The sequence below is a fragment of the Hemicordylus capensis genome, chromosome 13 (assembly GCF_027244095.1).
Source record: "Hemicordylus capensis ecotype Gifberg chromosome 13, rHemCap1.1.pri, whole genome shotgun sequence".
Taxonomy (NCBI): domain Eukaryota; kingdom Metazoa; phylum Chordata; class Lepidosauria; order Squamata; family Cordylidae; genus Hemicordylus; species Hemicordylus capensis.
The window spans coordinates 23,174,675-23,198,432 of NC_069669.1; the positions used below are offsets into that span (position 1 = coordinate 23,174,675).

Genomic DNA, 23,758 nt, shown 5'->3' on the forward strand with positions numbered 1-23,758 from the left:
AGGACCACTAACCCGTTGGTCAGGGAGCCGTGCTTGGTGGGGGCTGCCCCGGGGTCTTGCCCTGAAGGATATTGCACTAGCAAGTAAGCCCCCTTGAATTTGCTGAGAATGACTTCTGAGTAAACATACTTGGGATCCTGGCCGTTTGTGTCATGGCATCATCTAGGCGTGTGTAAAATAAATCACTTCGTTTAAAGAGCATTTGGTTTTGGATATATTTTGATAGTACGCATCATGTTTGCTATTATGAGGGAAATTTTGGCACAGATGCTGAGTTTTGTTGTGTTTTTGTTGTCTAGATGGAGCCCAAAGCACTCTTAAAACCTTTAAATAGAATCTTTCTGCACACGTTTCATAGTGGCACATGCACCTTTTCAAAACCTTTGTTTTACACTCTATATTCTGAAGTGAAACCCAGATAGTTGAATTAGGATAAAAATTTGCATCCAGTCCGGTTTTGCAGTGCTCCTTCTGACATTTCTTGGACAGTGCAGGCTGCACGGGGGTAGAAGAACAAGCCATTTTTGGTTTGGTTTTTGTTACCAGGATGAACCATAGTGCAACTTGGGTCTCTGTGCGCCTTTCACGCTTTCTCTCTTCCTTTGCTCTTGAGGGGAGGAGTTCAGGAGCTTCTGCCTCCAGTTTGCAGCAAAGCACACTTGGTCATTTATGAGGCTTGGTGCCAACGGAGCTTGTTGGCAGACAGGACCTGAACATTTGCCATTGCTCTAACCGTTCAACTTTTTCCTATCTAGAGAGCAGATATTATGGGGACTTGGTGGTGGGAAGGACCAAATGTGACTAGTTTGAGGGGAGTCTCTAAAACGTGTTCCACTTTCCGCAGAACTGACAGTGCATCAGCTGACCAAGAGAATTTAAAATACTCCTCGTCCAGAGACCGGAGTGGTTCTTCCTCCTATGGATTGCAACCCTCAAATTCAGCGGTGGTGTCTCGGCATAGACATGATGATATCAGAGGCACCGCTGACATACAGAATGAAGAAAAAGGTACTTGGATGGTTTTGGTGTTTGAGGGGTGCTGACTGTTGTAAACAGATCTACTAATAGCTTAGCTCTAATGTGGCAATCCTGCAGCATGTCTCCACAGTTTTATAATACAGGTATAGTTGGGCATCCAGTCAGTGTTGAAGGCTCTGCTTTGCTTGTCTCTTTATAAAAGAGAAACTGGAAAACAAGTATGAAACGAAACATATCTATACAACTGTGATGTATTCAAGATTTTACCTGACTTGTTTTATGGTGCTGTAGTTGACAGGAAGGTATTTCATGGTCAAGAAAGCACTTCACATATGCTGCTAAATGGATCTGCTCAGTGGTTGGTGCCTGGCACGAATCTCTGTTTCGGCACTCCTGAAAGTACACAAACCAGGGTCTTATTTTTGTAAAAACATAACTATTATATATAATATAATAATATAATATAATATAATATAATATAATATAATATAATATAATATAATATAATATATACCCTGCCTCTCAGGTGCACTCGGGACGGCTCACAACAGTAAGATAGAAACAGATACAATAAAAGTAAGACAATTAACTAAATGTTTTAAAAAGTCAGATTAAAAACCACAATTATTAGGTTCAAATAATGAAGTGGAAAGTAGGAGGGCACGTGCCTAGAAGAGGAACTAATAAACATGACATGAATGCCTTTGTCTCTAGGTGGCTACAGTGTCAATGGAGGATCTGGGGAAAATACTTATGGTCGGAAGTCGTTGGGGCAAGAGCTGAGAGTTAACCATGTGACCAACTCTGATTTTACCAGTGTTCAGCATGGGAATCGTGCTTTAGTCGCAAAAGACATGAGGAAAACACAGGGTAAGAATTGTGTGGATCTGCAGATATATTACAATCCTTCTGTGATGGGAGTGATTGTATTAGTACCCAGAGACCGCAACCAAAATTGGAGCTCTGTTGTCTTCAGCAGTCTAAAAATATTTGGTAGGAAGACAAGATGGTAACAGGCGAACATCTCTTGCTGCCTCCTTCTAGTTCTCCTAGGAGAATGTGCTCTAGTCAAGAAATTGGCTTGTTTGCCCTGTTCCCTTAAGCGTAGCTCAGTGGTAGAGCATCTGCCTTGAATGCAGAAGTTCCCAGCTTCTATCCCAGCCTGAAACCTTGGAAAGCCGCTGGAAGTTAGTGCAGACAATCCTGAGCGAGGTGGACCAGTGGTCTGACTCGGTAGAAGGCAGCTCCCTGTGTAGCTTGCAAAACACCCCTTCCCTGGTATGTGTTTGCTGGTGTAGCCGTTGAGCTACTGCTTCTTTTACGAAAACAAGCAGAGCACTGGTTAAAAGAATCGATCCCTATGTGCTGCTGTGTAAGCATGCAGGAACTTTATGCAGTCTCAGAACAGCACAGTAAAAGGCTTCCACAGTAGAGAAGGGGCTGTTACAGTGGGAGCATTGGTGACAGAGACCTAGGCTGTGGTGAGGGACCCATTCTGCTGTAGGCTTCCTGTCGTAGGCCTGGCCTTCCCTTCTGTCTCCAAGTCGGCCCCTCATGTTAATGCTTGGCTCTACTTGGATTTAAACGGTATTTGAATCGAGAGATACACATGCCTTCCATCCCCATTTCTAGAGCGATCATTGTCTTACTCTGATGAGTCTCGACTGTCAAATCTTCTTCGGAGGATTACTCGGGAAGACGACAGAGACCGAAGACTGGCTACTGTAAAGCAACTGAAAGAATTCATTCAGCAACCAGAGAACAAACTGGTTAGTAACCTACATGTATGGGTCTGTGGAGGAACAGCTCTCTCTTACACCTAACCTATTTAGCACTGCCACCAAGGCTACTTTTTTTGAATGGCTGAGTCCACAGCAACATCCCTTCAATAATTACCAAAACTCCAGTAGTGTGGAAAGTATTATAGGTGTGGGGTGGGGACAGAAGCTTCTGATTTTTTTAAATAACAAAGTTTACTTTTAGGGGGAGAAATTGGTTCAATTAAATCATTACTTTTGCAGCAAAAAATCCAATTTCAAAACAGTTATTAACAGAGATCAGGTTAAGGAAAAATTTGAACTGGAAAAGCACACTCACTACCTGGCTCTATACTAGTCCTTACTCAGAGTCCTCTGTGCTTCCTTTCTTCTTAGCTTCCGGTGGGCTAGGTAGTCGCTTGTCCTAATTAGAGCACCGTTCTGGGGCTCAATCCAGCCCGGCTCTTTTCTTCTAGTGATTCCAGCTCGGCTTCTCACTGTCTGCTTTCCTGGACTCCCTCTCGCAGACTTCCAGACTCGCTTCTTCCTCCTGCCACCTCCAGCTCTGACTTGCTCCAGCAGACTCTCTTGGCTTCTCAGTCCTCCCTCTCTTGGACTCCTCCATCTCTCCAAAACTCTCAATATACATACATTTTTGTCCCAACAGTTTCTCAGCCCAGCCAGTTGGAACAAACAAATTCCTTCTATTTTCAAAACCTCTTTCCCCTCTATAAATCAGCTGTCAAAATGCTAAACCAAAAGTGAAACACGAATGAACTTTTGGCCCTGCCAGCCTTCTCCATGCACAGGGATTTGCAACCACAGAATCCTATTTACAATAATGCACTTTTGGGCATATAATACAATTTATTATTCATAATACAAGGGCTATTTACAAAAAAGTATGGAAATATTAACAATATAGGGGCTTATTTACCGAAACCCAAGAGGTCTAAGTCTTGTCCCTCCACAGGGTCTTATGTTAATAGAGTGCCACTCTAACTGTGGGACTAGCTCCTTTTGAGGGAAGACTCTTGAAGAATAGAGGAAGCCTTGCCAACCTGGCCATCAGTGGTTGAGCAATTGTTGCTTCCCATGGCCAAGTGGCTAGAGGGGGCACCCCAGGGCAGAATGTCAAAGGGGAGTGGAGAATTTCCCTTGTCTATTTCAGGCCTGGCCTGTTTGCTTCCTTTGCTGCTCTCTGACTGCCTTTCCTTTGCCCCAACAAAAGTTCCCAAAGCGGTACACAATTCACTGAATAAATAAATAAAATAACTGCCTGTCTCCAAAGGGCTCACAGTCTAAAAAAGAAACATAAGAGAGACACCAACAACAGTCACTGGAGGGATGCTGTGCTGGGGATGGAGAGGGCCAGTTGCTCTTTTCCTGCTTAAAAAAAGAGGAGAATCACTTTTAAAAGTGCCTCTTTGCTCAGTTAGCAGGGGACTACAATGGGAAATACTTGATGGTGAATTTAAAGAGATGTTATGGATGAATTCAAACAGATTTGCCGTGTAACGTAAACTGGACGGCTGTTGCATCTGGTTGCTTTAGATTTATTGATTAAGTGCCGTCAAGTTGGTGTCGACTCTTAGCGACCACAGAGAGAGATTCTCTCCAGGATGATCTGTCTTCAGCTTGGCCTTTATGGTCTCTTAGTGGTGCATTCATTGCTGTTGTGATAGAGTCCATCCACCTTGCTGCTGGTCGTCCTGTTCTTCTCTTTCCTTCCACTTTCCCCAGCTTCTCAAGGGTGCTGGGTCTTCGCATAATGTGTCTGAAGTATGATAGTTTGAGCCTGGTCATTTGTGCCTCAAGTGAAAATTCTGGATTGATTTGTTCTATGATCCATTTCTTTGTTTTCCTGGCTGTCCATGGTCTCCTCAAAAGTCTTCTCCAGCACCAAAGTTCAAAAGCGGCAATGCTTTTTCTATCTTCTTCAAAGTCCAGCTTTCACATCCATAGAGTGTCATGGGGAAAAACCATTGTCTGAACGATTCTAACCTTTGTAGGTGTAGACACGTCACGGCATCTAAATATCCTTTTCAAGGCCTTCATTGCAACCCTACCAAGTGCTAGTCTGTGGTCTGTTTCTTGACTGCTGGATCCTTGACTGTTGATGGTTGATCCTAAAAGGCAGAAGCTATCCACCACTTCAGTGTCTTCATCACTGTCAGTTCTGAGGCTGGTTGCTGTACTCGTTGTCATTAGTTTAGTCTTCTTTACGTTTAGTCATAATCCCGTTTTTTCACTGTGCTCCTTGACTTTCATTACAAGAGCTTGCAGATCATCCGCATTCTCAGCTATCAGAGTGGTGCCATCAGTGTAGAGCAGGTTATTGATGTTTCTTCCTCCAGCTTCTTCCAATCCAGCTTCTCTCAGTATATGTTCATCATATAAATTAAATAAAGGAGAAAGTATACAGCCTTGTCTTACTCCTTTGCCGATCTGGAACCAGTCTGTTTCACCATGTTCTGTCTTGACTGTGGCTTCCTGACCTGTGTATAGGTTTGAAATGTTCTGGGATGCCCATTTTCCTAAGGATATTCCACAACTTGACATGGTCGATGCAATCAAAGGCTTTTCTGTGGTCAATAAAGCACATATTGACTTCTTTCTGGTATTCTTTGGCTTTCTCAATTATCCACCGTGCATCAGCAATGATGTCTCTTGTTCCTCAGCCTTTTCTGAAACCAGCTTGAACATCCAGCATTTCCCTTTCCACGTAGGGCTCTAATCTGTGTTGGATGATCCTGAGCATTATTTTGCTAGCATGTGAAATTAAGGATATTGTGCAATGGATTTATATTAATACAAGATATAAAGACTGCAAATGGTTAAGTCTATTAGCCACTAGCATCACATTTCCATCCAAACATTCATGGATTTCACAGCTTGGAAAGGATGTGTAAATGCTCACTGTATGCAACTCAGAATGGCATGCAGCTTTGGTCACTGGAGTAGAAACACGCCGTAGCACATGCTTGTAAAATCAGCAAAGCAGTGTTAACCTTTATTATAAAGTTGGCTGAACTGAAATGGCACTCGCTGTATTTGTCTACTGTTGCAGGTGCTGGTTAAACAACTGGATAATATCTTGACTGCCATACACGATGTGCTTAATGAAAGGTAAGTTGGGCTAAGAGAAATGGAGGCTCTAAGCAGGTCAGAAGGTGTGTGTGGGGGGGTGAGTGTGTGGAGTTGCCAAACTGCTGGGAAAGGTCTCGCAAACAGGAAGCTGAGACCAGCATTCTGGTTGCCAGAGGGAGCAGAAAGTGCTGTTTGGGCAGAGAGGAAGCAGTTAACAGAAAAGATGTGAGCAGCAGGCTAGCACAAGTTGATCATTTGGGGAACTGAAGTGTGCTGAGGACACTCAGCCATCCTCTGTCCCTCCAAACAATTGCTGCAGATTGGCTTGACTTTGGAGTAGGGATGTGCACGAACCAGTTTGGCAGTCTCTTCACAGACTGCTGAACCGGTTCCAGAGATGGGCATTTGAACCGGTTTGGAGGTGGGGAGGGGGCCGCGTTCCCCCCGCTGGCGCTGCTGTCATAATTGCTCCACTTCTGGTAACATGCTGTGCGGCAGGCAAGAGGGTATATAGCCAGCCTGCTCCAGCGATTTTGACAGCAGCACCAGCGGGGGGAAGGCAGCAGGGGAGGTGAGGACACCCTCCCTGTGCCTTCAAGCAACCCTCACGGGAGTGCACGAAACCGGCTCTGTGCACAGCTCTACCTTGGAGGGTTGCGGGGAAGGGAGGAGAATGCCTTAGAAGGCGGCTGCTCTGAGGCTCGGCTAGTCTTGAGGAACTGCTTTGGGAACCAAGCACACCCAACCGCATTCTTGGAGAAGAGTCTGATTTCCATGCCTGGAAGTTCTTAATATGACTTTGTTTTTGTATCCATGCAGTAGCAAACTGCTTCAAGAACTGAGACAGGAGGGCGCTTGCTGCCTTGGCCTTCTTTGTGCTTCTCTAAGCTATGAAGCTGAGAAGATCTTTAAATGGATTTTTAGCAAATTTGGCTCATCCACTAAAGATGAAGTTAAACTTCTTTATTTGTGTGCAACGTACAAAGCCCTGGAGACTGTGGGAGAGAAGAAAGCTTTTTCATCTGTAATGCAAGTAAGAATAAAAATTAAATTGGTGCACCAGATATTGAATGATTTCCTGAAATGTAAGCAGCCTCGCACATTATGACACTTTAAACATTAGGCATTATATATATAGCTTTCTGAAACGCACTTTATGCTATGCCTGCTTTAGCTAAGGTGTAGTGCAGGGCTGATAATTATTGTGTTGTGGTGATGGTGGTGGTTGTTGTTGTTATTACATTTATATCCCGTTCTTCCTCCAAGGAGCCCAGAGCAGTGTACTACATACTTGAGTTTTTCCTCACAACAACCCTGTGAAGTAGGTGAGGCTGAGAGAGAAGCGACTGGCCCAGAGTCACCCAGCTAGCTTCATGGCTGAATGGGGATTTGAACTCGGGTCTCCCCGGTCCTAGTCCAGCTCTCTAACCATGCACTCTAACCACTACACCACATATCAATACTAGATTCCCTGTGTGGTGACTGCGGTCTCTATGCCTGGATTCTGTGTTGTAGTTCTGTGGTCCGTCTTACATACTTTAAAACTAGAATCTCTGTGTCCCACCAGTGTGTGTTAAATTTATAAAGCAGGAGTATACGCTCGGGATCCAGTTAAGACTTCTCATCCTAGATATACACTCTTTCTTAAGAATGTAAGAAATCCCATACTTACTCAGATCAAGGCACCTAAGATGCACAAGTAATCCTACATCTGAGCAGGGCATGCTTCTCCATAACAAGACTTGAGTTCTTTTGGCAATACACACACATGTGTGAGAGATGAGTGTTGTTTGGAAAGGGTAGCAGATGAGGGGAGAAAGAGGAGAGCTGGTCTGGTGGTCGCAAGCATGACTTGTCCCCTTAGCTAAGCAGGGTCCACCCTGGCTGCATAGGAATGGGAGACTAGAAGTGTGAGCACTGCAAGAGATTCCCCTTCTTAGGGGATGGAGCCGCTCTGGGAAGAGCATCTAGCTTCCAAATTCCCTCCCTGGCAGCATCTCCAAGATAGGGCTGGGAGAGACTCCTGCCTGCAGCCTTGGAGAAGCCGCTGCCAGTCTGTGAAGACAATACTGAGTTAGATAGACCAATGGGCTGACTCAGTTTATGGCGGCTTCCTATGTTCCTATGAGGGTGGCGTCATGGACAGGAACACTCCAACAGTGGAGGCTGAGTGCTAGTACTGGAATAAAATGAAGGCCAAGTGGACAAGCTTCATAAAGCAGGGCTGCACAGTACAACTCCCATCATCCCTGACTATTGGCCACTGGCTAGGGATGATGGGAGTTGTAGTCCAACAGCAGCTGCAAGGCCGAGGTTGTGCAGCCCTGATATAAAAAGAAGGGGTAAGTTGGTAGATAGTGGCAACTTGCTTTGTTTTGGTGGGTCTGTGATAGTTTAGAAACAGTGCCTGTACTGTTCACCTCAGGAGGCCTCAGAAGACTTTCCATGCATGTAAATAAAGTATGTGCCTGCAGTCTATCACACATAGTTGCTGAGGAGGTTGCATAGGAAGCTGCCTTCTACTGAGTCAGACCCTTGGTCCATCTAGCTCAGTATTGTCTACACAGACTGGCAGCGGCTTCTCCCAGGTTGCAGGCAGAAATCTCACTCAGCCCTACCTTGGAGATGCTGCCGCCAGGGTGGGAACTTGGGACCTTCTGCATGCAAATGTTCTTCCCAGAGCTGCCCCATCCCCTAAGGGCATATTAGTGCTCACTCGTGCAGTCTCCCATTCAAATGCCAGCTAGGGTGGTTCTTGCTTAGCAGAGAGGGACCATTCATTCTTGCTACCAGAAGTCTAGCTCTCCTCCCCTCCTTTGGTTCTTTGTTGAGCATCAAAACAGTTCTGGCAGGAGCAGCCTTTTATTTCTCAGCAAGCGTCTGGAAAGTTGTAAATGTAAAACTTTATTTCGGTTGTAGACGAGCAATACAACAATATTAAAATAATAATGATAATAACAATAATAAGATGATAATATAAAATCAGACTACATTTATACGCATTTGGCATATTATATAACAATATTTGGCCACGATATGAATAACATCCGGATTAGGATTAGTGAGCAAATAGTTTAAATAGAAATCTGGAAAGTTATTGCTTTGACAATGTATTTAATTAGTCATTCTTGTACTCTGAGCATGTGTAAATAGCTTTTTGAAAAAGCTGAATAATTTTTGGTGGGTGTCTCTTTTCCCCCATTCTCCTTAAAGCTTGTAATGACGAGCCTGCAGTCCATTCTAGAAAATGTGGACACACCAGAATTGCTGTGTAAATGTGTCAAATGCATCCTCCTCGTGTCCCGATGTTACCCTCACATTTTCAGCACTAACTTTAGGGTAAGAACTTCCATTATTCTTCTTATATAATTATAGGCCCATCATGTTTTGCAGGCGGATTGATTTTTTTCTTTTTTTCTTTTGTATTTCTTTCCAAGGACACGGTTGACATATTAGTTGGGTGGCATATTGATCACACTCAGAAACCTTCCCTGACACAGCAGGTGTCTGGTAAGTCTCTAAAAAAAATTAGTTGCATGCAATTATACGTGTTCTAGTTTTTCTTTCTGAATCTGCAATGTTTAAATTTCACCTATGATTTATGAGATAAATTTACAAGATTTCCTTATTGGGTTGACATGTACTACAGGATGGTTACAGAGCCTGGAACCGTTTTGGGTAGCTGACCTTGCATTTTCCACCACACTCTTGGGTCAGTTCCTAGAAGATATGGAAGCATATGCTGAGGTACGAGCACCTCTTGTTTTCAAGTATTCCAAAAGCAGCTGGAAATTGTCTTGTCAGATATTGAATCTCCTCTCGTATATATGTAAACTGTTTTGGCAACTTTGTGGAAAAGGTGTCTATACATATGACTACTAGTATGTTGGTCTGTGACCGTAATAAAGATTGAATGATTGGACTACTAGTAGTAGTAGACTTGTAGTACAGATGTCCACTAACCTGATACTTGCTGTGTTTCTAACCATCTTGTCTACTAGACACTGACATAGCTTTTTGAAAGCATGGTGGAAAGTGAAGCTGATTTTTAGGAGCCTAAGGCAGGGCTGCCCAATTCCTGCAGATGTTGGACTAGAATGCCCACCCTTCCTGGCTCTTGGCCGCTGCAGCAGCTGGGGATGGTGGGTGCTCGAGTCCAAAAAGACCTGGAGGGCAAAGTTGGGCAGCCCAGGCCGAAGGCAAGCTAGCGTCTCCCAACGTGCTGGGAAGGAGCTTATGCAAGTTGAAAGAACAGCCCACAGATTGACATGGAGAAGTCCTGCACTATCATGTTAAAATGCAACTATAGTGAAGTACAAATTGAAATGAAGAATTTTTCATTAAAAGCAAACTAACATGCCAAACTGCAAAGGCCTGTGTGTGGATTTGTACCGAAGAATATGCTTCTTTCCATAGGACCTCAGCCATGTGGCTTCTGGAGAATCCGTGGATGAAGATATCCCCCCTCCTTCGGTCTCGCTGCCCAAACTGGCAGCTCTCCTCCGGGTTTTCAGTACGGTTGTGAGGAGTATTGGCGAACGATTCAGTCCCATTCGAGGGCCACCCATAACTGAAGCCTATGTCACTGATGTAAGAGTTGCCTATTTTGTGCTGCTTGCCAGTTTGGTTGATAAATCAGTGGAAACTTAATAGAAGCCTTGTAGTAACAGTGAGTCCAAGACTTGACAGGAGGCTGGTATGTTTGTTGCTATGTTATGCTTTGTTTGGTAATGAAACCTCATTGCTGTTCCAGCTTCCTAATGATTAATGCATTGTCTGCTTGCTTCGATTAGAATGAGATGTAATGGAGCACTTTTGGTTTGTCTGAGCGTCTCTCAAGCAGCAAGTTAGGTGAAAACCGAAGCACGTCCGCACCACAGAGCAGGCCTCGGGGGACTGTGTGAAGTCCTCAGATGATGGCCAATGTTCTACACAGCAGAGTGTTGGCATGAAGGAGGCGGCTTGCGGTGTGCAGAGCAGCCCCTATGGCCTGGCACGGTCGGGCAACTGTGGAAGGACTTCTGACAGCTTCTGGGCGGTTGTGCAGCACCCCTTCTGGGAGGAGCCAGGGGATCGATGCTGCCCAGCTGTCTGGAACTGGTTTGAGGTGGTTCCACAGCTGTCCTTTCATGCAGTACCATTGGGGGTCCCTTTCATGTTGTGCAGCAGGCCCGGTGGGTCCCGGATGCTGACGTTCTGCTGCACGGACTGTCAGCCCTTGATTCTTATTGCGGGCGTAGGAAGCTGCCTTCGACTGAGTCCGTCTCTTGGTCCACCTGGCTCAGTATTGTCTACACTCACTGGCAGAGGCGCTCCAAGGTTTCATGCAGGGCACTTTCCCAGCCCTACCTGGAGATGCTGCCAGGGGCTGAACCGGGACCCTTCTGCATGCCAAGATGCTCTTCCACTGAGCTACAGTCCCAACCCCTAAGGAGAATATCTTGCAGTGCTCGTGTGTAGCCTCCCATCCAAGTTTAGCAAAGGGGACAATTCATGCTTGCCACCACAAGGCCAGCTCTCCTCCACAAGACAGCCCGCCTTGAGACATATGTGTTATGCATATGCACTAAATAAATAAGAAAAACCACTGGGCTCCTCTGTTCAAATAAGAATAGTACCGACACACAGTGCCACGAAAGTGATAGTTTCAAGGGCCATTGATTCAAACAAAAGTAAGCATGTGCTTAAATCTTTCCCACTCAAATAAAATGGGATCTAGAACAGCTCAACTTGGGCTGGATTATACCCTGTATGTGCTCTGCACTTGTGCTTCCAGAATTTGAACCCTTTCCCCAGTTGACATATACTGACCCTTTAGATCAGTGTTCTTCATTGCAAGGCCCGGGGCAGCCCCCATATTGGGCCTGTGTGAAGCTTTGGCCCAAGTGGAGTCCTCTGCACGCCCCCCCCCCCGGCACCATGGGGAGACGGCCATTCTCCCTGTGCAGTGCGGCGCTGGTCCCAGCCCCAAGGGCAGGAGCTCCTGTGAGGGAGGCGGAGCCCTCCTGGCACCAGCACCACCTTGGAGGGCGTGCCTGTCGGGCTGGGCAGTGTCGCCCCTGGCAGCGCCTTCCCCCTAGAGCTCTGAAGCGAGGGCTGCGTCTCCCCCAGAGGGCCCTCCCAGCCCTGAGGAAGGTGCCGTACTCTGTGGAGCTCAGCCCAGGGAGAAATGGCTCTCGTGTGGAAGTCGCCCCTGCTTGGAAAATAGGGGAAACTGTTGCTTCATGTAGTTGTCACCGTAGTAGAGTGTTTAAGGTTGAGCGAGTGTGATCGGGGCACCTTTACATGGGTGAACTTGGGAAAAGGCAGCCATGCTGCTGACTCTCTCGCTTTCTCCTTGGTTCCAGGTTCTGTACAGAGTCATGCGATGTGTCACAGCCGCTAATCAAGTCTTCTTTTCTGAGGCTGTCTTGACGGCTGCCAACGAGTGTGTCGGTGTCTTGCTGGGCAGTCTGGATCCTAGCATGACCATCCACTGTGACATGGTCATCACCTATGGATTAGATCAACTGGAGAATTGTCAGACTTGTGGTACTGATTATATCATCTCGGTGTTGAACTTATTAATGCTGGTACATACAACCCTCCTCATATCTGGATTTACTGATAAATCACAGGTTTATGCGCTCATTTTAAAGACCTGAGTGTAGAGCTTACTTGAGAAGGGTGGGCTTGGGAGGCCTGGGATAATAGCCTAGCTGTGCTTTGGGGGAGGGCTTTATTTTGAGCAAAGCGCTGTGTTCCAGTTCCAGATCCAGTTCCCCTCCTATAAAACCACCGACCTCATGAAGTTGTTTTGGGGGAAATCGAAGCTTGAATAGCATTTTAAGGATAGAAAGAATGTTGTTCTGACCTTCTGATAATGGGATCTGTTTTTATATAACTTCTGAAAAATAGTTGAAATTTTCATGCCAAAAAGTAAATAGGACTTGTACTGAAAAGCGTCTTGCTAAAAAGCTGTGATGGTGGTAGCTCTCATGTCCATTGCCCTTGTGTGGTTCTCTGCTCAGGCTCAATAGCCTGCTTCTTAATGTTTCTAGACTGCCAGTAAGTCAAGCAGAACTCCTTCGTTGCTGTGGGTTAAAATTTAGCTTAAGGGGGCAGCTATGTTTTTAAAAAAAGAAAAGATTTGATGTGTGTTTGTTTTTTGTCTAGATTGTTGAACAAATAAATACAAAGCTCCCATCATCATTTATAGAGAAATTGTTTATACCAGCGTCTAAGTTGCTTATACTCCGCTACCACAAGGAAAAAGAGGCAAGTAGTAAGTGGTTAAGCAGTGGCTTTGATGCCCTTCTTAGAGCATGCATATGTTAATGTTAGCCTCCCCAGTTTTTTGGGGGGGTGGGGGTGGGGGACTTCTCATGCCTCTTAGATTGGCCAGTTCCTCATGATTTGCGGCTATGAATTTTACCCAGGAGATGGGACTCTGCAGATTAGCAGCTTTCCCAGAATGCCCTGGGAAGTGGCTGCTCTCCCATTCCAGTCCCTTCTAAGAACATCAGGAAAGCCAGGAATCTGAAGACTATCCAGGCTAGTCACCATTCGGTTGATAGACCAGTCCTCCATGGATTTGTCTAATCCTGTTTTAAAACTGTCTAGATAGGGGGCCATTACCTCATCTGGCAGCAGCCAGTTCCATAGTTTAACTAAACAGGTTGTGTAAAGAGGTACATCCTTTTGTCTGTCCTGAATCTCCCAGCATTTAGCCCCAATGCATGACCCTGGGTTCTTATATTATGAGAGGGAGAAAAACTTCTCTCTAACCACTTGATCCATACCATGCACGATGGACTATTAAAATTGTGTAGCAACTTTGAACCAGTTCCTACCTGAGTGATGTGTTGACTGTTTCTGCTTTCCAGGTGGTTTCAGCAGCGCAGGCTGTTTACCAAGCAGTCCTGAGCTTGAAGAACATTCCTGTCTTAGAAACTGCCTACAAGTTGATTCTTGGAGAGATGGCCTGTGCCTTGAACAGTCTTCTTTGCAGTCTGCAGCTTCCGGAGACTTGTTCTGAAATTCAACATGATGCTTTCAAGAACCATACTTTCAATGTGGCTAACGCAAAGTTTGTTGTTATATTTGACCTTAGTGCTCTGACTACCATTGGAAATGCAAAGAACTCATTGATTGGAGTGAGTATCTCTGCAACTTACATTTGGGTGTCTCTCATAGTTTCCCCTGTTCAGAAGATTAAAAAAACAAACCTTGATTGTGTTTTTGAAAACATGTAGGCAGTTGTCACATCATACATATTTTCACTGGTGCAGCCGTCTGCAAGGACTGCTGTGCACATTTTGTGCAGAAAACTTTTCTGAATTGGTACACTTCAGTAATGAACTCAAATTATCGCAATTTGACTCGAAAAATAATGGCCAGCATCCTCAGTAACCATGCAGAGACAATGCTTGCAAACCACCCCTACAGCATCTAGTAATCCTCTGTGAGTAGCAGGAGGGTGATTTTTCACTGATCTCCTTGCAGGCAAACTACTTCCGCGGGGTTTAGTAATCCAGAGTTGTGCTTTGATCATGGGAGTAGATTTTTGCCAATCTCTCCCTCCCCTGGAAGTACTCTTTAACTCACAAATATATGTCCCTGAGGGTTGTGCAGCCATCAGGGACATATTTCTGGGGGAGAGGGCGAGTGGCAAAAATCTCCCCCCATGATCAGGGCATGACTCTGGGTTACTAAACTCTGCAGAGGCAGTTTGCATGCACTGTCCTTCTGTGGATCTCTGTAGGGATCCATGTTCACTCACAGCTGGGGTTTTCTGCACCTACGCAGAAAGCCATGGAAGAATCTTTAGCTCCATTTAGGTGTATGCTGGCCCTTTAAGGTGTAGTGATCTCGGAGCCTTGAAAGGGTGCCTATAGTACTAGCAGTAGAGTACCTCCCTTTCCAGTTCCTTCTCGTCCACTGCTTGCCCTGCCTTGGGAGGAAGCTGCAGATGTTGGCCAATACCTTAAATTTGACTGACATGCAGACTTGATTTAAGGCAGAGTAAGTTATTTCAGTTTCTTGTTGGGTCCCTCTTGTGGATAGAGTTTGTGTTCTCCTTCTTATATTAAGGCAGAGGGGAGACTGCCCAGTTGCATTGCTGTCTGTTTGCATATGAACTCTCCTCTCTCTGGCTGGTTGTTGGGTGCCCTTTTGTAGGTGGTGGTGGTGCTGCTGGTGGTGCTGCTGTGTGTAGCAATTGCAGGAAAAACAGAAAAGCGGCGTGGAAGCGCTGTTCCAAACGAGTCCCTTGCCCCACCCCTGTCTTTGCATCCCACTTTGTAGGAATTGTCACATTAGTGGCTAAGATTGGGACAACTCTTTTCTGGTCTCTGCATTTGGTGGCAGTAGTGGGAAGTCACAATATTTTTCTAATGTAATGCGGAGAGGACTGATAGCAACATAATTGGCACATATGTTTGCTCTTAATTGCTTTGGCAGATGTGGGCTCTGTCTCCAACGGTGTTTGCATTGCTGAGCAAGAATTTGATGGTGGCACACGGTGACATTGCCGTTCACTTTCCTGCAGTCCAGTATGCAGTGCTCTACACTCTCTATTCACATTGCACCAGGTACGAAGGCATTCATTCCCCAGTGCTTGGCTTGACGGGGTAGGGGCCTGTGGCTTACATCATTGGGGGAAATGCACCTTTTACGTGGGGTGGGGGGCACTGAGTGAAATAACACGGCAGGATGTGGTGTTGCCTCTCCATCCACAATCCTAGGAAACATAGGAGATGGTGGGCATCTGTGTCTTCTGGCTCCCTTGTGTTAGGGATGTGTGGATTTCTGAGTGCGCCTCTCCCATATGGCTTCTGTCTTGGGCGTGTATTTTCTTGTCCCTGGTACTTGATTTTCTCAGAGGTCCTGGGCTCTTGTCTGCCGCTGGGTTTAGTAGTTTAAAGCCCTTGTGGGGTGTGTGAGGTTGCTGCCAAATACATCCTCTCCCCCGCCCCCCGGTTGTGTGTTGTGTATGGTCATCTTTATGGCCTGATTAAAGATAGATTTTTAAATTGCTCTCCAGGCATGACCACTTCATATCCAGCAGCCTCAGTTCCTCTTCTCCTTCCTTGTTTGATGGGGCTGTCATTAGCACAGTAACCACAGCTACCAAGAAGCATTTCTCTATCATGCTAAATCTCCTAGGGCTTCTGCTTAAGAAGGACAACCTTACCCATGATACCAGGTAACGAGTGTTTGCTTCCTGTCAAAGGATGATGTGTGCCTGGGAGAAGGATCAGTACTAACTTACAATATATTTACATATGGCAGCTTTACAGTTTTACAGATTTATGTTGCTCATAAAATTCTGTGGCATTAGTTGTCTCACAGGGAGGCAGCATGTAAACATAGTTTGTGTTTATGTAATTCCAAAGCAGTTCCAGAACAGCCCGTCCAATCTAGACCATTCAGGCCATGCAGCTCAGTCCTGCATGTGTTTACTTAGGACCAAGCCTTTTGCTTCTGTGTTCAGTGGGGCTTACTCTGCAGTAAATGTGCATTGAATTGCAGCCTTAATTCGTACACACCACACAGACTACTGGTAGTTTCCTACATCTATGTGTGTGTCTTTTGCTTTACTGGATAAAGTGGTCAGACTCTTGGATATTTCTAATGTCATGTCAAATTTTTTCTGCTATACATTAACTTTGAAGGTTGGGCAACATGTATAACTTAAATTATACATTTCTAGGAAACTACTAATGACCTGGGCTTTAGAAGTGGCTGTCCTAATGAAAAAATCTGAGACATATGCACCACTGTTCTCTCTCCCATCTTTTCACAAGTTCTGCAAAGGACTTCTAGCAAACAGTAAGAGACTTCTTGTTCTTATTTTTTAGTATTGAGATATATAAATCTCCTTCCTATCCAGTTACCATACTTGTCTTAAGGGACACTTTAACCACACCCATAACCGCTCCTCCTTCCAGCTCAACCTCAGAGTCCATTTCCACATGAAAACAAATGTCCTTGTATGAAGTGGTTCAAATAGTAGATTCGGCTTTTTAAAGGTCTTCATCCACCACCATCATTGCTGCTGCCACAACCACCCCCTTTTTTCCTGCTGCATGACAAATTGCTTTTGAAACTTCCCTCCATTTGAGGGAACTGATTGCGATATGTTACACAAGCTACTTGCATGACTTGAGAAGCTCTTTGCATAGTTTGTCCTTTCATTATTTTAACAATCTGCATCATGAGCTTGCTTTTACATTGGTTTACCATTTCAAACTGAGGTGCTGTGAATGGCGTAAGCTGCTAATAGGGTCTGCACTGTGGTGTGCATGTGGTGTTTCTGGTGAACAGAAGGGTAGAGGGGAGGAAGTGGAGTGCAATCTCTGGTCTTTAAGGAAGAGAACCCTCAATATTAGAAGCCCTTAAGTAACAGCATCTCTGCTACATGATTCTGGTGGAGAAATAACACTGTTGTCTCTTTGTCCATGTGCAGCTCTTCTAGAGGATGTTAATATATGTCTTCAGGCATGCAGTAGCCTCCATGCTTTGTCACCTTCTCTGCCAGATGACCTGTTGCAGAGGTACTTGGTTAGCTTGGTCTGTTTCCAAAGCAAAAACCATGTTCAGGCTCTTTATGTGCGGCTTATGTGTTCTTGTTTTTTCTTTGGCCACACAGATGCGTTGATGTATGCCGTGTGCAGCTAGTCCACAGTGGTGCTCGTATACGACAAGCTTTTGGAAAACTCTTAAAGTCTGTCCCTCTAGATGTAGTGCTAAGGTAAGGAGCTGCAGTATATTTGGATTAGTAAAGCAAATGTTGGGATGAAGGATAACGCAGGAAAAGCAGAGGAGTGGATGATGGGAGGCAGAAAAATAGTAGAGGGTTAAATGGCTTCTTTTGCTGAAAAAAGCCCAAGTGATCCCTGGTCCTAGTGCCTGCACACTACCTGTGGAGTGGGGGAATTGATGGCTCCTCCATCCCCTTTTGGCTCTGCGTCACACATTCTGCCCTGCTCTCTCCTGCCGGTAAGCTCTATTCAGCTGGTGGATAAGATGACATCAGAAAAAATGGTATATTTTGTTAGCAAAAGCACACCTCAGTTTAGTTCTGTGTAGTGTATTCTGTGTGTTGCTACTTGTTCAGAGTCCTTTGTGTCCTGAATGAAGTAAGGTTTTTTTATCCCAGAAGATGAGCTCCTCCTTCAGGTCACAAAGAAGAGACTTCTTACCTCTGAGTGTCTGCATTTGAAGCGTGTCAGGTGTCACAGCTGTACACTGGAGTTATTTGTGAATAATGTGCCTCCTTCAGCACCTGTTGAGGTTCATTTTCTCATTTTGGGGGGCGGAAAAGGACACACCAAAAGTCTCAAAGTAACGGAGAAAAATTCATGTATTTTGGTTTGCAGTAACAACCACCACACAGAAATACAAGAAATCTCGTTGGCTATCAGAGGTCATATGAGCAAAGCACCAAGCAATACCTTTCACCCACAAGACTTTTCCGATATAATCAGTTTCATCTTGTATGGGAGCTCCCACAGAACAGGGTAAGGACTTAAGAGTTAAGTAGCAGTGTGCTAGAAATTGTTGTGCTTTGTACAGTGTGTGCAAAGATGACTATTATGGAGTCCGTTGCTGAGACTTACTTAAGGGAGTGTCATTTAGTTACTGCTTGCAGTACATTGACTTGGTGCACAGTCTGCAGTGTATTTATTGGGGGACTGCTAATGGAGGTAGTGCTTTTCATTAAAGCGTAACTGACGTTACTTTCTTCTGCAGCTTTTAGTTTGCTTTAAACTTGAATCAATGTAAGCACACTTAAATGCCTTGCCCTTGGGTATAGTGAAGAAGGCAGCTTTGTATGTTAGGGTATTGTATACATTCACTTTTGAAACATGCCGACCCTTTTCTCTCTCTCTCTCAAAAGCTGCTTTTCAGTCCCTGTACTCATGAGCACGTATAATCAGTGATAAGAAAACAGTAACAAATTGGTTAAATTTTTCAAACCAGAAGAAACATAGCATCTTTTAATGACCCTTCTTTTGGAGGCAGTAAAGAATTTGGTTCTTGCTCTGTTTTATGTATCCATTGCAGGTAGTGATTAAGTTTCTCGCAGTGTGGTGATGATCCTCCCTAAGTTCTGAGAAGGCAGACTTTGTGGTGTAGATAAGATTATTGCACACTTTACATAGATGCTGCTTAAAAATCTTCCCCTTGTTCTCAGTGAAATGTATCACTCCAATATACATCTATATTGTCTGCTGTATAGCAGTCTTGATATCTGATTTTCCCCTCCAGGAAAGAGAGCTGGTTAGAAAGGTTATTTTACAGTTGCCAAAGACTGGATAAACGTGACCAATCAAGTATTCCCCGCAATTTATTGAAAACGGAAGCTGTTCTTTGGCAGTGGGCCGTCTGGGAGGCAGCACAATTTACTGTCTTGTCGAAGTTAAGGACACCACTAGGCAGAGCTCAGGATACATTCCAGACAATTGAAGGTAACCTTAGATGTATTTTTGAAAGGGGGTTTCTCTTTAAAAATCTATTAAAAATAAAATCATGGTGTAAAACTCCCCCCCCCCTTTGCTGTGTGTGTTAAACGGTGAAAATGCACATTGATAGCAATATTTATTTTTTATTAAATATAGTATTGTAATTATGGTTCATTAGTGCTGAATGGACATTGTGAATAGAGAATGGGTGCATTTGTTATGATGCAAGTTAAAAGGATCAGTGCCCGTATCTTGAAATTCTTGTTGGAACTTTGCTTTAAGGTGTTTAAATGTTCCAAATGTATGTCTGTAGGCATCATTAGGAGCCTTGCAGCCCACACACTGAACCCAGATCAAGATGTCAGCCAGTGGACGACAGCAGACAACGATGAAGGGCACAGTAGCAACCAGCTTCGGCTGGTTTTGCTTCTTCAGTACTTGGAGAACTTGGAGAAACTGATGTACAATGCTTATGAGGGATGTGCGAATGCACTCACATCTCCACCCAAGGTTGGTCCACCACAAGAATCACAGTAGCTAGAAGTATTTTAAATGGTTTTGTTTTTTAATTGTTTTTATATTGTTTTATATTTATATTGTGTGTTTATGTCTTTTTAAAGTTGTTGTACACCGCCCCAGAGCCTTTGGATGGGGCAGTTTATAAATGTAAGAAAGAAAGAAAGAAAGAAAGAAAGGCAAAGTACATTGACCATACAAAACAGAACTGACAGCAGAAAACGCAGTACTTGATACATAAGCTCAGAGGGCCTCAGATGCCCTCTGAAAATAAAATAGTCTTCCTCCTGTTAAGCTAGTAGCTTTGGTTTGCTGAAAAATTAAGAGTCAACACCAAGAACCTCCTGTTCTTCTTTTCTTCCTCAACTACCTAGGTTATCAGGATGTTTTTCTATACTAATCGACAGACTTGTCAGGATTGGTTAACTCGAATTAGGCTTTCCATCATGCGGGTTGGATTGTTGGCTGGACAGCCGGCTGTGACGGTCAGGCATGGCTTTGATTTGCTGACAGAAATGAAGACCAATAATGTGTCTCAGGTAGTACACTTCTGTGACTGAACCCTGTGAAAATGTTTGTTTCTGAGTAAACTTAATGGCCCACATGCAGAGGAGAATTATTGAAAATAGTCGCAATGAAACTAGGCATTGCCTCCTAACTTATTCTTTTAATTTCAGTGGGAGGACCTAGAGTAGTTTTCCTCATCATTAGCCAGTGAATATATTTTCCTTATCTCTTCCCGGCTTGTGTCCATTGTGAGGAAATGGCCGAGAATGGGGATCTTGTGCATTCTGAGGACTTAGTTGCTGTGGCTGTGTCGGTTCTGAAGAAACGGAATTGTCATTCTTCCCCAGTGAAGTGGGGCATTGTGAGATGGGCTACTCCTCATTTGCTCCAGAGGTTGGGCCCTGTCAGTCATTGCAGCCATTTGACTTCCTGTAGAAGGAGGCCCTGTATAGATTCAGAACTCCGTAAAGCCAAGAGCAGAGCCCATGCAAAGTGAGAGGAATGGCCCAATCTGGATAGTGAGTGCCTGCCCCAGGCTCATGTGGGGCTTGTAGTATCAGCTGTTGGGGTGGGGATGTGGTGGCTGCATTTCAGGAATGTTTGCTGAAAGCCTTGCTGAGCAGGGACAAATGTTGGCATGTCAAAGGATTATGTGGGTTGCAGTCGTCTGGTTTTACTCTAGGCTGAGAACTGAAGTCTCCGATTTTCCTTCCACATTCAGGGAAATGAGTTAGAAGTAACCATCATGATGGTGGTCGAAGCCCTCTGTGAGCTTCATTGTCCCGAAGCAATCCAAGGAATAGCTGTCTGGTCGTCTTCTGTAGTTGGAAGGAGTCTGACCTGGATTAATTCTGTAGCTCTGCAGGCAGAAGGACGGTACGTTGGCCATGCTTGGGCTTTCTCTTAGAAGAAATGTTTGTTCTCGTGAAATGGAATGCAAGTGTGGGTATTTTGCATGGTCTCTATGCAGTCCCACAATTGGTTTTGGCGCCTGCCCAGAGCATCTGCGAAGCTTCCTAGAGATCCTGTCCCTCTCCTCACGTTTTCTCAGAGCACGTCAGAAGCATAGAAACCAGCTGATGGTGCTCCTGTGTAATCACCCATCCAAATGCAAACCTGCTTAGCAAAGGGGAGAACTCACGTTGGCAACCACAAGAGTAGCTCTGCTCATGTTCATCTATCAGTCGTCTCTCTCCCCCCCCCCCCGACTTTCTGGCTTGGAAAGAGATGGAGAAGAGTGCACCTTTTAGCTCTTCCATTTGCTGGGGTGAAAGGCATTGCTAACCACTGACCCTTCAATCATTTAAGGTTTGAAAAAGCAGCTGTCGAATACCAGGAGCATCTTTGTGCCATGACTGGAGTCGATTGTTGTGTCACAGGTTTTGATAAATCTGTTCTCAAGCTGGCCAATTCCAACAGTGGTAACAACGCCAGCCCCAAGCACTCTCTGAATGGTGAGTATTCCTCCAGATAGGCTGGCTTGATTGGACCTCAGATGGCGAGCCGTGCGGCCCCTGCTCCAGATTGGGGGGGGGGGTGCGTGCCAGTGTGGTTGGCCTAGGAGCCGGGAGAGCCACTCTGAAGTTTGCTGGCGGTGCTGATGCTTTGGAACCTTGTTTCCCAGGGGATGCGCGGAAAACAGTCCTGGCGAAGCCCAGCGACTCGTCGCCTGAAGTTGTCAACTACTTGGGCAACAAAGCTTGCGAGTGCTACACCTCCATTGCTGATTGGTCGGCGGTGCAGGAATGGCAGAATGCGGTCCATGACCTGAAGAAAAATGCCAGCAGTGCCCTGGTCAGTCTGAAAGCAGACTTTAACTACATAAAGTAAGCATCGTTGACTTCTACAGTAGACCTTTCAGCCTGCCAGTTGCTCCTGAAGCAGAATCAAAGGGAAGCAAGGAAGGCAGACACACAGAGCTGGGATGAAAATGGGCCACAGTTCTGTTGAGCACCCAGCAGTTTGGCCATCCAAGGGCAGGAAGCCCCAATTAGCCCAAGTGCTGCTGGGCCGAATCTTGCGGGAGTGATGGTATCAGGAAGATGCTGCTGAAGGTTGGGCGTTGCTGCTCTTGGCCAGCCCCGGGGTGTTGCTGCTTTCCCCTCTCCTGGTTGCAAGACCCCCAAGAGATGCCTTTCAAAGAGGCGGTGCTCTTAGCCTGGGCATGGGGAGAGCAACCGCCTTGATCCATCGCCAGCACAGCAGCCTCCCTCCCGTGGCCGTGCCCGCTGTCTGCCTTGTCTTTCTTTTTAGATTGTGAGCCCTTTGGGGACAGGGAGCCATCTTTATTTATTTTTCTATGTAAACTGCTTTGGGAACTTTGGTTGAGGAGTGAGATATACATATTTGTAGTAGTAGTAGTGTTTGGCCCCTGAGGTCTCCTGGAGCAGGGATTCTCAGCGTTGGGTCCCCAGATGTTATTGGACTTCAACTCCCATCATCCCCAACTAAAGGCCACTGGGGCTAGGAATTATGGGGGTTGAAATCCAATAACATCTGGGGACCCAATGTTGAGAATCCCTGTCCTGGAGGATCACAGGCCCAGAGTCTCTGCCAAATGCAAAGTACCTGTACCATTCTGGGTTCTTCCTAGTGTGGGAGGGCCTCCGTTGTATGGGTTGTCCTTGCTGCGTACTCCAACCAGACAGGGCCTGTTAAAAGGAGAAGTCTTCCCATGATCCCTGGCGGTGGGCCACTCCCCATTCTGGTCCTGTCTTGCCCCACAGAGCACAGTTTCCCTTCCCACTCCTTGGGTCTGAGTCAATTTCTAAGGCTGTTTTTAAATAGGGTAGTTCTTACAACTACCCTAAAATGTGTCCCTGGACCTCTATGGTTAGCCCCAGCTTCTGTTGCTTTGTAGCAGTAACGTGGGGTAGAGAGGGTGATGGAGTGGTGCTTCAGCTGGGTCTGGCTGGCTGCATTGCTCACTTGCCGTTGGGAGTTGGTTGGTCCTGCTGTTAGGGGCCACCAAACTCTGCTTCCTGGCCCTGCCTGGGTACCAGAATTTTTAAAATTCAAAGCTGGCAATCCTCCCATAAGACAGACATCTAGTCCCATGAAACACATGCACTTTGGGGGACCTTTCTCTTAGCAGTTGATAGAGCTATTCCTTCTGGAATGATGCTAAAATTGCAATATTGGGCTGTGCAAACTCTCACTGTACAAATGCATATTTACATCTTGCCAAAAAGGCTTTAGTCAAAGTTGCAGACAAGTTACGTTTCTTTGGCTGCTTCTGGTTTTGATTTACGTGGCCATCAAAATAAGAAATGCTGAATTTAAAACTTTGTTGCAGATCTCTAAGCAACTTTGGATCTGGAGAACTCACAGCATGCACAGAGCAACTAGAATTGCTTCCAGGTGAAGACATCAATCTTCTAATTGGAGGATCCAAAGAAAAAATAGGTATATCTTTAAAGCTCTGCTAGATCATGAATATTCTCCAGTTCAGTGGACCTTATT

General features: G+C 45.3%; 1 protein-coding gene across 1 annotated transcript in view; it reads left to right on the forward strand.

The window, feature by feature from the left end:
* Window positions 1-23,758, forward strand: part of SMG1 (SMG1 nonsense mediated mRNA decay associated PI3K related kinase) — a 77,051-nt gene that overhangs the window by 10,275 nt on the left and 43,018 nt on the right. Inside the window, exons 2-26 of the mRNA XM_053276198.1 lie at window positions 845-1,008; window positions 1,693-1,848; window positions 2,611-2,747; window positions 5,806-5,864; window positions 6,645-6,858; window positions 9,039-9,164; window positions 9,263-9,335; window positions 9,475-9,572; window positions 10,242-10,415; window positions 12,173-12,397; window positions 12,981-13,082; window positions 13,691-13,960; window positions 15,267-15,397; window positions 15,850-16,011; window positions 16,519-16,637; window positions 17,275-17,362; window positions 17,458-17,559; window positions 18,188-18,328; window positions 19,080-19,279; window positions 19,587-19,783; window positions 20,164-20,328; window positions 21,018-21,172; window positions 21,605-21,750; window positions 21,921-22,122; window positions 23,592-23,701. Of these exons, the coding sequence (XP_053132173.1) occupies window positions 845-1,008; window positions 1,693-1,848; window positions 2,611-2,747; window positions 5,806-5,864; window positions 6,645-6,858; window positions 9,039-9,164; window positions 9,263-9,335; window positions 9,475-9,572; window positions 10,242-10,415; window positions 12,173-12,397; window positions 12,981-13,082; window positions 13,691-13,960; window positions 15,267-15,397; window positions 15,850-16,011; window positions 16,519-16,637; window positions 17,275-17,362; window positions 17,458-17,559; window positions 18,188-18,328; window positions 19,080-19,279; window positions 19,587-19,783; window positions 20,164-20,328; window positions 21,018-21,172; window positions 21,605-21,750; window positions 21,921-22,122; window positions 23,592-23,701 (3,716 nt within the window). The remainder of the gene's footprint in view (window positions 1-844; window positions 1,009-1,692; window positions 1,849-2,610; window positions 2,748-5,805; window positions 5,865-6,644; window positions 6,859-9,038; window positions 9,165-9,262; window positions 9,336-9,474; window positions 9,573-10,241; window positions 10,416-12,172; window positions 12,398-12,980; window positions 13,083-13,690; window positions 13,961-15,266; window positions 15,398-15,849; window positions 16,012-16,518; window positions 16,638-17,274; window positions 17,363-17,457; window positions 17,560-18,187; window positions 18,329-19,079; window positions 19,280-19,586; window positions 19,784-20,163; window positions 20,329-21,017; window positions 21,173-21,604; window positions 21,751-21,920; window positions 22,123-23,591; window positions 23,702-23,758) is intronic.